Genomic DNA, 15163 nt, shown 5'->3' with positions numbered 1-15163 from the left:
AGAGACTTATGACACACCTCTCCAATTAGGTCGACCGTGTTGGAATGACGTTTGCTCAAGTCTTGGTTCTAGGTGTTGATGTGAGCTTGCAAGACCGTATGTGTGAATACTGCCATCACCAGGTGATAAGATCAGGTCTTCCCCTTCTCCCGCCCCCCATGTTTCAGAATCAGAAGAGGAAACTCGAAACAGATGAATACATTGATATCCCCTTCAGCCTTATTAGCATGATCCGATAAGACCATAAAATAACCATTAGAAATTATGGCTTCAAACAGAAGCAGAAAAGGAAGTCCAGCTAGCCCTTAGCCATTATTTTGCATTCGAGAATATAATGAATCTGTAGAAAGGAGACTCTTGATTTTGTCATTGACTCATTTGACAGAATTGTCAAAGCATTCTATTGWCTAGGGCTGTGATGATACCAGTATAGAAAAAAAAGATTCCATGGCAAAAATGAAAACACCAAGCAGACAAAACTCTTTAGTCCTTTAAAAACCTGCTGTATATAAAATATTGTGTGCTATAGATTGGAAAATAAATGGATACATCTGACTCAGAATTACATAATGTTTGTTTCCAACACTAGGGCTGTTTTCCTAAAGAAGTTGAATCCGATTCGTATTTTGTTTCCTTGCCTCGATACTAACGAGTATCACGATACTGGTATCGTCCCGGCCCTACTATTGACCATAGGATTACATTCTATACGACAAAACGCACCGCATAGACTCCCTTCTAAAAGCAGCAGGTGTTAGCGAAATCCTGCGGGGTGTCGACATACGGTGACGATTCTATATGTAGTATCGACGGGAAATGAATAGAAAATAATGGCCGACATTTCTACTCGGAGGTGATAGGACGGCTAACCGTTGCTTTTAACCATTTGTGAGCACAATGTGTTTTGCCCTTTGGGATTGGTAGGCTACATTTGTATAAAATATTCACTCAATCCAATAGTAGAGCACCGGGACCTGGATTAGGGTTTCTTGGAAATCAAGAACCTCAAGAAGAGAAGGCTTTGAAAACGGGTCGATGAGGTTCATCAACATGATCAAGGCATACTGATTTTTTTTGTATTTATTGTCCTTCGTTGCTACCTGGGTCTCGTGCACCCTCTATTCTCTAGCTTGTCTCCTCCTACAGCTGTCGCTCACTGTCTCTTTCATATGTGTGTGTGTGTGTGTGTATATATATACAGTGTATGTATATGTGTGTGTACATATATAATGTGTGTGTGTATGTATTAATATAGATGTGAATATATTATATATATATGTATGTGTGTGTGTGTGTGTGTGTGTGTGTGTGTGGTGTGTAAGCGCTTGTTCCATGTGTTTACGTGTGTGTACGTAAAAAAACAACCATCTACTTAGTCCCATCCAGGTGACTAAGTAGAATCCATAATAGGCGCTTGTCACTTGTCTGAGCGACACAAAGCCACAATTTATAAAAGGTATTTTCTATCTGTCCGTCATGCATGCCTTTTAATGAATTATTTCACCCCATGAATATTAATGCTGTATAATATTGAATTAATAACCGGTGATCATGACAACTATGAAAGACGGACTGACCAGTGATGATAATTAACATATAAACAGGACCACTTTAGAAGATCATGCCTCTGCGTCCTAAATGGCACCCTATTAAGGGTCTATATTTGATCAGGGTCCTTAGGGGTCTGGTCAAAAGTAGTGCAATATATATAGGGAATAGGATGCCATTTGGAATGCCGGCCATGTGTTATTCATCGTGGCTGTTGTGACTTGTTGGACCCTTGGGTGTGCAGAGTGAGTCRGGGYTGCGTCCCAAATGGCACCCTATTCCCTATGTTGTGCACTACTTTTGACCAGACCCCCAAGGGTCCTGGTAAAAAAAATAGTGCACTAAATAAGGAATAGGGTGTAATTTGGGACATGGCCCCTCTGTCTCATCTTAAGTGACAGTGGCTGGCTGTAAGCTAGTGTGACTATTCATTAGCCCCTCTTATCATGGTCATTAACCCTAGATGGATAGATACTAGATCCTGTTCATGTCCYCTATCTTTATATCCATGAACAGCAGTGGTTTAGATCATTATCGTTTTACGACTATTACATTTCTATCTGCTTTCATCCCTTTGTCCTTCTTGGCCCTCCCTGCTTCCCCTCTTCCCCGGGATGCATCATTATTCTTCAGTCAGCATGACACTCTTTCCATGTCACAACGTCATAGCATACCATGATCTCCTTTAGAAAGCACTGTTGAAATATGCTCCCTGGAATATCCTTTTGCCTTCCACTCCGTCATTGTGTGTTTGCATGATGATTAGCATTTCCCAATAGAATGCGCTGCTGTTCATGCTAGCATCGTTAGCTAATATGCTAATGCTACAATTCAGGCTAATTGCCTTCTGTAGGTCAGCAAAGGGAATGATTAGTATTCAGTGAGCCGCATGGTAATAAGCTAGGTGATAACAGTTTAGGGTGCCTGGCTTGAACCCTACTGGACACCCATCCACTTAACCGGAGGTGATTTAGCAGCGGATTTATGAGCACAGTCTAATTCTCATTAGTCCYGGCCTCCCTGGTCCTATGCTCACCTCATTGATTACCAAAACATTCATTTACATCCTAATGACTAATTAGGCATTTGTACCCTGTCTGAAATCATCCTGTTAGTAGCATATGGGGGAGTGTGACACGTCCTCCTCAGCCTTGTGTCGCCACTTGCGCCACTGAATAGCTAGCTTTTCGTGTAGCGCCAAATGGTAAGAMGCTTCAGGAGGGCGGTCACGTGCGCTAGCAGGGCAGAGGTCCTGGGTTTGAGCCTCRGTGTGAGCCGTATCAGGAGGATGTGGTACTTGCTAGGAAGAATCGTGACGTCCTTTACATTTGCATGTGACATACTCCCATTCGATCCTTTCCGATACATTTCATTTTTCATCTTGGTCCCTGCAATGCTAAACACGTAGTAGTTCAATAGATACACTGAGTGTATAAAACATTTGGAATTATTGAGTTGCACCCTCCTTTGCCCTCAGAACAGCCTCAATTCGTCGGGGCGTGGACTCTTCAAGGTGTCGAAAGCGTGCCATAGCGATGCTGGCCCATGTTGACTCCAATGCGTCCCACAGTTGTGTCAAGTTGACTGGGTGTCCTTTGGGTGGTGGACCATTCTTGATCCCCACGGGAAACTGTTGAGTGTGAAAAACCCAGTAGCTTTGCAAGTTCGACACACTTTAACCGGTGCACCGTGGCACCTACCACCATACCCCGTTCAAGGGCACTTAAATATTTTGTTTTGCTCATTCACCCTCTAAATGGCACACATTCAATCCATGTCTCAATTATCTCCGTCACTTTAAATCCTTATTTAACCCGTCACTTTAAATCCTTCTTTAACCCGTCACTTTGAAATTGATTAAACAAGTCAATAAGGGATCATAGCTTTCACCCGGATTTACCTGGTCAATCTGTAACGGAAAGAGCAAGTGTTCCTAATGTTTTGTACACTGTGTATAGCTGTATATTATTATACATGTGAGTGCAAATCTTGCAAGTTGTATTTCCATTTAAAAGACCGTCCTAATCATGCCTTCCATTTTATTTATAGATAATCAGGATGCATCCTAAATTGCACCGGATTCCCTATTTACATTTTTATGTCATTTAGGAGACACTCTTATACAGAGCGACTTGCAGTAGTGAGTGCATACATTTTTGTACTTTTTCTACTGGTCCCCCGTGGGAATGGAACCCACAACCCTGGCGTTGCAAGCGCCATGCTCTACCAACTGTAGTGCACTACATTTGACCAGCGCCCTAAATGATCATTCTCTCTTGCTGAAGCAGATTGACTTCTGCAGTTGAGATTTACACCCCTGTATAAATGGCAACATGAAATTGGCCTGTATCTGACCATGAAACTAGCACCCGATTTAGAATTATATCAGCCACGCAGTGCGCTTTCATCTTGGCATGGCGAGACCGATCCTGCATCCCAAATAGAGCCCCTCAGTGGCGGTGTCATAGTACCCATAAAACCTAGCGGTCAAACAGGGAAATGGTTCCAATTTTGTTTTTCCACCTTACATTTTAGAAACACTTAAAATAAGGGCTGTGTAGGTTTACCCTGGCGTGCCGTTTTCATAACCACGTAAATCTCTCTCGGACAAAGTGACTATTTACTATCAGATTTGAACCTGCTAATTCACATAAAAGTAGACATGGAAGACTACACATCCCTGCAAGCTCCTGCACGTCATCTCTAGCACCGTTTGCTAACCGGTACATTCAAAGAAATGCATTACTAAATTTACTAAATTCATTACTAAATTTAGCTTACATTAGATGGTTAATCCAGAGATTCTTACCTTTGCCTCGATTTGGCACTCTCATCCAGATCATCATGGCATTTGTAGTTCTTCAGCAGCTAATTAGCATTTAATTTGTTGGGGTTAAATCTAGTGCATTCGGAAAGAATTGAGACCCCTTGACTTTTCCCACATTTTATTACGTTACAGCCTTATTCTAAAATGGATTAGTGTTTTTTCTTCTTCTCATAAATCTACACACAATACCCCATAATGACAAAGCAAAAACAGGTTTTTAGACATTTTTGCTTAAGTATTAAAAATCAAAACTGATATTACATTTACATAAGTATTCAGACCCTTTACTCAGTACTTTGTTGAAGCACCTTTGGCAGCGATTACAGCCTCGAGTCTTCTTGGGTATGATGCTACAAGCTTGGCACACCTGTATTTGGGGAGTTTCTTCTATTCCTCTCTGCAGATCCTCTCAAGCTCTGTCAGGTTGGATGGGGAGTGTTGCTACACAGCTATTTTCAGGTATCCAGAGATGTTTGATCGGGTTCAAGTCCGGGCTCTGGCTGGGCCACTCAAGAACATTCAGAGACTTGTCCTGAAGCCACTCCTGTGTTGTCTTGGCTGTTTGCTTAGGGTCGTTGTCCTGTTGGAAGGTGAACCTTCGTCCCAGTCTGAGGTCCTGAGCGCTCTGGATCAAGTTTTAATCAAGGATCTGTCTGTACTTTGTTCCGTTGATCTGCCGCTGAAAAACATCCCCACAGTATGATGCTGCCACCACCATGCTTCACCATAGGGATTGTGCCAGGTTTCCTCCAGACATGATGCTTGGCATTCAGGCCAAAGAGTTCAATCTTGGTTTCATCAGACCAGAGAATCTTGTTTCTTATGGTCTGAGAGTCTTTAGGTGCCTTTTGGCAAACTCCAAGCGGGCTGTCATGTGCCTTTTACTGAGGAGTGGCTTCTGTCTGGCCACTCCACCATGAAGGCCTAATTGGGACTGCTGCAGAGATGGTTGTCCTTCTGGAAGGTTCTCCCATCTCCACAGAGGAACTCTAGAGTGCTGTCTGTGACCATCAGGTTCTTGGTCACCTCCCTGACCAAGGCCCTTCTCCCCCGATTGCTCAGTTTGGCTGGGTGGCCAGCTCTAGGAAGAGTCTTGGTGGTTCAATGCTGCAGAAATGTTTTGGTACCCTTCCCCAGATCTGTGCCTTCGACACAATCCTGTCTCGGAGCAATACGGACAATTCTTTTGACCTCATGGCTTGCTTTTTGCTCTGACATGCACTGACAACCGAGACCTTTTTTATATAGACAGGTTTATGTCTTTCCAAATCATGTCCATTCAATTGAATTTACCAAAGGTGGACTCCAAGTTGTAGAAACATATCAAGGATGATCAATGGAAACCGGATGCACCGGAGGTCAATTTCGAGTGTCACAGCAAAGGGTCTGAATACTTATGTACATTTTTTTCTGTTTTTTTCTGTTTTAATAAATTTGAAAAGATGTATTAACTGTTTTCGTTGTCATTATGGTAGTGTGTAGATTTCTGAAAAAAATATATTTAATACATTTTAGAATAAGACTGTAACGTAACAAAATGTGGAAAAAGTCAAGGGGTCTGAATACTTTCCGAAGGCACTGTGTAAGTCCCCATTTCTGAGCGATTTACACAGCTATCAAAACATTACGCCAGGGTAAGCCTACATGAAACACAACCCTTACTTGAAGTGTTTCTAAAAATGAACGGTGGAATACGATTTGGAACCATTTCCCCTGTTTTGACTGCTAGCTTTTATGGGTATTATGACTCATACTGTGGTACTCTATGGCACCATTATTCCATTTTGTAGTGCACTACTATGGGCCCTGGTCAAAAGTAATGCACTATGAAGGGAATAATGGTGTCATTTGGGGCGCAAACACTGTCGAGATGCAATTGCACATATTTTCAGTTCCCCTCCATATTAATGTCTCTAACATGCATTTTTATCTGCCCTGTAGTGTGGATAACCAGAGGTGTCACTAGAGGACTAGCCATCTGAGACACTGTGTTCCTTATGGAAGTCTATTATATGGTGTATATACTGCATGGGGAAACTGAGTGTGGGAGGTAGGTGTGTGTGTGTGTGTGGGTAGAGCTTATGGAAGAGGAGAGGACGGGTGAGGAACAGAGAACATGGATTCACGGAAGCTCTATCCTCTGTAGCGCCATCCTACCAACCTGTAAGCAGGTGGTCTGGTACTACTTCACCCTCAATGTCTTGTCTAGGTCTGTGCCAGTCAGACACAGACTAGGCCTGTTTCCTAATAGCTTGCACGCTCTGACTTACTATAGTTGTGAATTTTAGTTGGTTTACTTTTCTTGAGGGGACTTCTGGTACTCGCAAGTATAGTAAAACGTGTGTACACACACACACGCGCCCTAGTGTCCCAGTATAGTAAGACCCAGGAATGGCTGTAGGAGACCTGGTTTTCAACTTCCCCAGTGCTGGTCTGAACATGTGGGCTTATTTGTTGACTTGTTCCCCCTGTCTGGAGGTGCTAGTTTTGGAAGGAGACGATGAGTCACGCCTAGAGAGCGGTGTGTTTAAATAAAATAAAATAAGGTTGACCACAGGAAACCGACACATCACCTATAGCTCCTACTGAGATGTGTCGGTCTGTCTGTCTCCTCTCTTGCTTCTTCCCTTTGGCTCTTTTGATTTCTTGGTGTGTCTCTCTCTTTCTGCGTGTTTCTGTGTCTATGCGTGTCTCTTTAAAGCCACCCTCTTCCCCTCTTTAATATCAAACTCAGTTTCAGCTATGCAGAGTGAGCCGCCCGTCCGTCTGTCAGCCGGTCAGGTGGTATAGTGCATTAATACAACACTTCTGGCGAGAGAGGGAGAAGAGCGAGGCGTTTTCAGTTTTGCATGTCCTTAGCCCTACACTACCAGAGGATTGGCGTATCATTCTAGCCCCAGGTCTTATTGGAGCCTTGTCAGTTTGGTCAAAGCGTGGACCGAGATGCATATAACAGTGAGCCTGGGCGGAAGAGTTGTAGTCCCGTTTTCTATCCTTTGTCTTCATCACTGTCAAAAACAATAACGCTTTAGAAAAAGCTTACTGTACTCTATCATATTCTTCAGTATTACATTTGCGAACACATTTCTTCCCCGTACGTGTTTCGCCACCTAAGACTTCGCTAGTGTTTCTCTGTATTGATGTAGCTAGTTAATAACCAGGAGCCGTCAGCCATGTGAAATACAGGAACATGGATCCTCAGAGGTTTGATACTCCGGTACACACACGTGCTCCCATGCGCACACTCCTGGAGGATGCCTCTGTCATGGATGAATGTCTTGCTGCTCTTTTGTGAACCTATCTGGTGGGATAGCTGCAGAGGCCGGGTTGCAGGAGCACACGCATTAGATCAGCGTTTCCCAAACTCTGTCCTCGGGACCCTACACAGCTGATTCAAACGATCAAAGCGGGATGATTAGTTGATTATTCGAATCAGCTGTGTAGTGCACTTACTGTACATGTCGAACACGCATCCACTGGTGCAATCAGTCAAACACACACCTCTAATCCAATCTGTGGTCACGCTCCTCTCCTTCCCTCTACTCAACCAGGTGGGTCTGCTCTAGACTGGATGGGATGTGTGTGTGCCTCTGTGTGCTAGCCCCTCAAGTCCCTCCAACCTACAGACCACTACAAGTATTCACTGCAACCATTCAGCACCGGTGTCTTTTGCCCCCTAGCAAAGGAGATTTTTCTATTCCTTCAAATGACTGTCATTTTTAGAAATGTTTTTCATATCGGTCTAGTGTATAAAAAAAAAAACTACTATTTGAATAGCCAGATGAAGTGAGTAGAAAAGGTACTCAAAGACAGATGCAATATATCCCAACAAAAAGAAATGTAAAGCCTATCATCTTTGGATAAATGTATCATGAATACCAATTCTTCAACATTATCATCCAACTCTACTACCAGTCTGTGTCTCTGGGACAAAATGGCACCCTATTCTCTACATAGTACAAAAGTAGAACACTATATATGGAATGGGGTTGGATTTGGGACGCGTGTGTTTTTCCAGGTTGGTGACACACTGTGGTACTCACTACCCTGACTACCCACAATCCTACAGCACTTTCTAAGAGGGGATTCAATGCTCAGTGTAAACCAGATTATTCATTACACCATATATTATATATTGGTGTATATATTTAGCAACCTCTCCGTCACCCTCTGTTCTCTGGCGGTGTCCCAAATGGCACCCTATTCCCTTCATAGCACACTACTTTTGCCCTGGGCCCTGTTAAAAGTAGTGCACTTTCTCTTTTCCTTTGATGAAGCCCGTCACATCCCATAATATAGAGGAAAGTCTGCTCCAGCCACTTCGACTCCTGTATCTGTTATGTGTTGAAATTGACGTCTCTTTGATGTTTTGAGGGTGGCTGCTGAAATCCTATTTTGTGTGTGTTTTGTATGTGCGTGAGTGTGCGTGTACCCTTATTGACACGTCCTCCCACTGCCTGGAGGTAAGGGAAAATAGCGGTGACTGTGGTGGCAGGCCTGACTCCTGATCGCTTTAGCTGTGACACTGAAAACAGAAGCAGACAGTGTGAATACACACACACACACACACACACACACACACACACACACACACACACACACACACACACACACACACACACACACACACACACACACAGGGAGCGAAGATGAGTCATCAGAAAGCTGTTGGAACACAACATAAATGCACTCCTACACGAACCATAGGTATACAAAATGGCAGGTGTGAGATTGTATTCGTGCCTGTCGATTCAAAGGGAAAGGAAGAGTGAAATGGAGGGAGGGGGAGAGAGAAGCTCATAACGTGACTGGAGCCATTTTAGCAACAGGGAAAATGTTCATCCTCTCTGGGCTAGTTGAAGAGTCACTCATTAGCTTTTCTATCCTACTCAGCATGAATGAGATGAGTAGAAATAAAGTCTCCAAAAGAGGGTTGGAAGTTTATTGAAATATACGACAACCCTGAGATGAGCTTTAACCCCATATCATGCTGACAAGGTAAAAATCTGTCGTTCTGCCCCTGAACGAGGCATTTAACCCACTGTTCCTAGGCCGTCAATGAAAATAAGAATGTGTTCTTTTAACTGACTTGCCTAGTTAAATAAAGGTAAAATAAATATTTAAAAAGGATGATGCTATTGTCAAATCTCAAACTACTGCGCTGTGTGTGTGGAAACGTTCATTTGATCCAGCTTTATCACCTCTATTTATTTACACACCCATTTGATAACCACATCTTTCATGTTGATCAAACACTTCTTCTCATCCTAATCTGAATAATCTCATTTTGGAATGTCTTTGGCCCCAAAGACAGACACTTAATTTCGCCAGATGCCAAACATTTCTCAAGTCTAGCCTCTTCCCTTTGTTACGAACCGGCTCTTAGCTCGTAAGAAAGAGGAAGACGACACAGAGAGAGAAAGAACAAACATATATTTATTAAATAAAGTAAACTATACAAGTTACAATGGATTGTGTAGTTTGAGTGGATGCATGAATAGATGGTGATAATGAGGGGTGTTGAGGTGCCAAAACATATGAACACGAAGCCCCAAATTGCCACAACCAGAAGACAACAGTGTGTCGGCGTGGAGAGTCTCCCCGGTGTATGGGGGGGAAAGGTGTGTTTATCCCCGGGACACACCCGAGCCCAGGTGTGTCCCATTTCGCTGACGACCCTCCCGGCTCCGCCCACCGACATCCTAATAAGGAAAACAAGCGCAAAGAGAGAATTCGGCAGACAGAGTGGGAGGGTCGTCACACCTTTTTTATAGAACGTTTTACATGACCGTTATTGTCCATTTGTACCAGTTTCACGGAACACTGTCGATAGCGGTGGAAATGCAGGCAAAGCTGCATCCCAAATGGCACCCTATTCAGCTCTGTGGGCCCTGGTCAAAAGTAGTGCACTATTATGGGAATAAAGTGCCAGTTGGGATGTGTTCATAACTGGAGCGTGTGACGTTAACCTTCAGACAGTAGTTCCTTTGCTCCCGTAAAACCAACGACAAGCCAGCGCTAGTAGGACCTTTTGTCTGTGTGTGTGTCTTGATTGGATTTTCTGAGGAGATTTGTTTGGACAGGAGCGGCTGCTGGTGTTTAAAAGGACAGAGACGTGGTATATGCACGCACACACACAGACACACACACACACCCACACACCACAGAGATAAGGGAAGGGAAAATGGCTTGTTTCGCTCCCGGCCCCAGTGACGTCTTGCAGAATGCAGGTCCACATAAACGAGCATAAAAAGAAAACAGTGGAAGAGGGAGCGAGGGTGAGAAGTGAGGGGAGAGGAAAAAAGACGGTGTGAGAGAAGAGAAGCGAATGTGAAAAAGATTCAGCTATGATACAGTATCTGTGTGGAAATAAAACTTAATGTATGTATAAAACTGGGACAGCGAGTGCGATAGCATTAATCAGTCGGTTCCTGTGTGTTTTGTGTAGGAGTGTGTGTGTTTTGAAGAGATGGATTCCTTGTGCTAGCAGATACAGTATATCACTAATCTGTATGCTATATACAGTACCTTAGGGTCAACATTACCCCCCCGGTATGTGTGTGTGTTTCCAGAAGGTTCCACTTACGGTACTTGATATGATCCTATACTTAGATCCATCAGTGTCCATATAACGCTCTTGTGGGAGTAAATGATTCTACCCATGGGTCACCTTGTTGAATGGTCCGGGGGGGGGGGGTGATATTGATGGCATTTAACAGTCCAGACATGTCTGTGGCACCTCAGCAGGAGATTCTGTGACGTTTAATTGTCTTGCATCTCTGTGCGTCTGTCTGTGTTAAAGATGGCACAAATCTTCATGTCCAGCTCCACTGTACTGTGTGTTCTATTGGGTCCATTGTAAATCAAGTGCAGTATTTTACATTATGTATTTGACCCAGGTCTGGTATGTGTGCACCTAACCATCTGGTTTCTGTCCTCCCGTTAGAAGTGATGTGTGTTTGTTTTAGTACGCCCCAAACCACCCATTCTTGCCATATGTTCCCAGGGAGTTGGGTCGCCCAGTTAGTTGCAAACGTAGTGTACTCGCATCCATTAACCTGCAGCTTATAAATTCATGAATTGTGCAACGGGTGGGTCTAATCCTGGTTGCTAATTGGTTAAAACCGCATTCCAGCCGGTGTCTATTCCACAAGTTACCTCCGGCTATGACGTAATCAACTCTCATCAGCCCAACCAGGCAATTTATAAACTTGATCTCCACTGTAAAAAAATGATCTAGACATCATGTCGCTTTTTCTTTTTAGACCAGCATTTGGTTTGCAACAGCAGAGATTTGTATAAACCTTGCTGTCTCCGACCTTTTCAATATTGAAATTTGATCTCCGCTGTCTCATTTGAGGATTAACGTGTCAGGACGAGACCTCTTTTCTCAGCCAGTCGAAATCATGAATCGGCATAATATTTATGGATATATATACAAAGAAATATCAATAGAGCTACTGTAGTTTGCTGTATTTTCAGTTTGAAGTGATTGTGTTAGCTGTGTAGTTGGCTAGCTCCTCTGAACATTGTCCTGACGAGAGCACATGTTCTATGCCAGACGAAATCGCTCATCATTAGCTCATTGTAAATGTCACGACAAATAAATGCCACTAGAAAACAGCTTAAACAAACGCAAATGCAGCTACTCTGCTGTTCTGTTTGACGTGACTGTTAGCCATAGTTGGCTAGCTAGCAACCAAGGGATAAGAACGTTGCCAGGCAGCATGGCAACGGAACATTAGAACGAATGACTCGGATATAGATAAAGAACACGAGTTCATGACTGGGTCGCGTCTCTGGCAACCTAACCGATAGAGTGAACGACCAGCCGGCTTGGGTAGCAACCATAGATTTGTGTTGGGATTTTTTTTACATATTTTTTTTTAATAGTATGATTAAATTCATGAAAATATATCAATTCTTATTTAAATCTGTTGGTAACYAGTTGAATAAAAGTGATAACAACCTCGAAGCCGGTGGTTGGAGGATATATTGGAATGGTTTGCCGGCMCTCGACGTCGTACCAATATCCTCCTAATACCGGCTTCTCTGGCATTATTACTTAACTGCAAAGGTTACTATTGCTGTTAATATAGCAGTTAATATTGCTTAGTGTTGCCCAGTAAACTGCAGGACCATTTATCAGTGTGCAGATATCTATCTACATTTAATGAGGTTGCACTGTCAGACCAACTCCCCCGTGTGTGTGTGTGTGTACTCAAACCATTCTGTGTCTCTTCTCGCCTCCACCAGGGAGGTGGCCCAGATAGACCAGTCCATGACTGCTGAGCCTATATGGCTCTGGTCCAATTTAGTGTACTATGCTGAACAAAGATATATATATAAACGCAACATGTCACAATTTCAACTATTTTACTGACTTACAGTTCATATAAGGAAATCAGTTGATTTTTAAATCAACTCATTAGGCCCTAAACTATGGATTTCACATGACTGGGCATAGGCCAACCCACTGGGGAGTCAGGCCCAGCCAATCAGAATACGTTTTTCCCACAAAAGAGCTTTATTACAGACAGAAATACTCCTCAGTTTCATCAGCTGTCTGGGGGGCTGGTCTCAGACGATCCCGAAGGTGAAGAAGCCAGATGTGGAGGTCCTGGGCTGGCGTGTTTACACGTGGTCTGCAGTTGTGAGGCCGGTTGGACATACCGCCAAATTCTCTGAAACAACGGTAGAGAAATGGACGTTCAATTCTCTGGAAACCACTCTAGTGGACATTCCTGCAGTCAGCATGCCAATTGCACGCTCCCTCAACTTGACAGCTGTGGCATTGTGTTGTGTGACAAAACTGACCATTTTAGAGTGTCGTTATATAGTCCCCAGCACAAGCTGCACTTGTGTAATTATCATGCTGTTTCATCAGCTTCTTGATATGCCACACCTGTCAGGTGGATGGATTATCTTGGCAAAAAAGAAATGCTCACTAACAGGGATATGAACAAATCTGTGCTCAAAACATGAGAGAAATACTTTTTTTTGTGTGGGTATGTAACATTTCTAGGATCTTTTATTTCAGCTCATGAAACATGGGACCAACACTTTACGTTTTGCGTTTTATATTTTTGTGTGTGTGTGAAGTAAATACGGTGCTTTTTGGGACGTAACCTATGTGTGTTTATGCACACCAGTAACTATCCGTCTCCTCTCGATTTTCACCAGGGAGGTAACCCAGATAGACCAGTTCCTCCAGGATACGGCGGCGCGGGAGGCCAACGCCAAGGTGCGCCTGCAGCAGTTCATCGAGGAGCTCCTGGACCGTGCCGACCGCGCCGAGAAACAGCTGCAGATCATCAGCAGCTGCGGGACCACGCCCAACGGCAGCATGGGACGCTGCAGCCTGCCCGGCTCCAACAAGGGCTCCAACAATGGACGCCAGGTGAGCCGATCCAAGACCAGTTTTGCTTTTGATTACACAAACGGTTACGGTAAGCTGATTTTCTAGATCCGTAGCCTGCCAGGCTCCAAAAGGGCAACAAATGCCAGGTCATCTGGAGTGGAGATAGGAAGTTGGCCGTGTGGACAAACAAAAGTCAGATTTGTGTAAGGGGAGCCTAATGGTTAAGAATTGCGAAAGGTAAACTGATCCTAGATTGTTTCTGGTAATCTGGAGTGGAGAAGAAGTTGACCTAGATACCGATCTGAGGTCAGATTTGTATGTGTAAACCTAATGTCTAAGGTTAAGGTAAGCTGATTCTAGATCTGTGCCAGATAGTGGCACAGATAATGTCCCTGTTTAAAAACTCCCCTTCCTTGATGTGAAATAATCAAGGGCAATCTAATGTGGTCGAAGCATCTGTTAACTCTCAAAACTCCAAAGCGACAAAGGAAGGATGCATCATCATAGAATTAGACCAGGGCCAATGGCATCGCCACAAATTACACACTTCCTGTTGTTACGTTGACAGGACAGCCAATAGGGGAAGACGCATCCGTCGCTGCCTACGAAGTTGTTTGGGGGAACAGATGTCAGTGACAACACGTCAAAGTAGCTTTTTAACTTGAATAATGAATAGGCATTGAGTTTATTGAACTGTGCCACTGTAGACTCACAGAGAAAAACCAGGATGGACTTGCATAAACCAGATTGCGCTTGGTCACGTAAACTGAGTATCTGATTAATAGAGGGCGTGCTCTGCGCGGGCGTGCTCTGCGCGGGCGTGTACTGCGTGTGCGTTTTACTGAATTGAACAGTTGTACGTCACAGGAGGCTGCTGAGGGGAGGACGGCGCATAACAATGGCTGGAACGGAGCGAATGGACTGGCATCAAACACATTGACACCATGTCTGATGTATTTGATACCATTCCACTGATTCCGCTCCAGCCATTACCACGAGCCCGTCCTCCTCCAATTAAGCGTCCACCACCCTCCCGTGTTGTGCATTCCTTAATATAGTCCTTGCATAATTAGTCAACGTTACGTAAGTCACTTATATAATTGGTTCGTTCCTCAACTGGGTCTGTTAGTTCCAGTCCAAATAAATGGGGTCTTTTTTTTGGGGGGTGATATTGATGTCATTTAAATGATCAGTGACGAAAAGAACGAAAATGATTTTGGAGTGACGTGAAAACAGACAGTCAGATATCCACATGCTAGGGTTAGATTGTCTATGTCTGAGATCCAAATGGGAACTTATTCCCTACATAGTGCACTACTTTTGACCTGAGCTCTATGGGCCCTAGTCGAAAGTAGTGCACTGCGTAGGGAACGGGATGCATCTCGTGACTTGGGCTATTAGAAACAGGCAAGGTTGTCGTGTTGATA

At 43.8% G+C, this 15163-nt stretch overlaps 1 protein-coding gene across 1 annotated transcript in view; it reads left to right on the top strand.

The window, feature by feature from the left end:
* LOC111964383 (F-box only protein 41-like) overlaps positions 1 to 15163 on the top strand; it is a 101377-nt gene that overhangs the window by 32554 nt on the left and 53660 nt on the right. Inside the window, exon 4 of the mRNA XM_023988274.2 lies at positions 13559 to 13775. Within this exon, the coding sequence (XP_023844042.1) occupies positions 13559 to 13775 (217 nt within the window). The remainder of the gene's footprint in view (positions 1 to 13558; positions 13776 to 15163) is intronic.

Source organism: Salvelinus sp. IW2-2015, linkage group LG1 (assembly GCF_002910315.2).
Source record: "Salvelinus sp. IW2-2015 linkage group LG1, ASM291031v2, whole genome shotgun sequence".
NCBI lineage: Eukaryota > Metazoa > Chordata > Actinopteri > Salmoniformes > Salmonidae > Salvelinus > Salvelinus sp. IW2-2015.
This window is presented reverse-complemented; position numbering and strand designations above follow the sequence as displayed.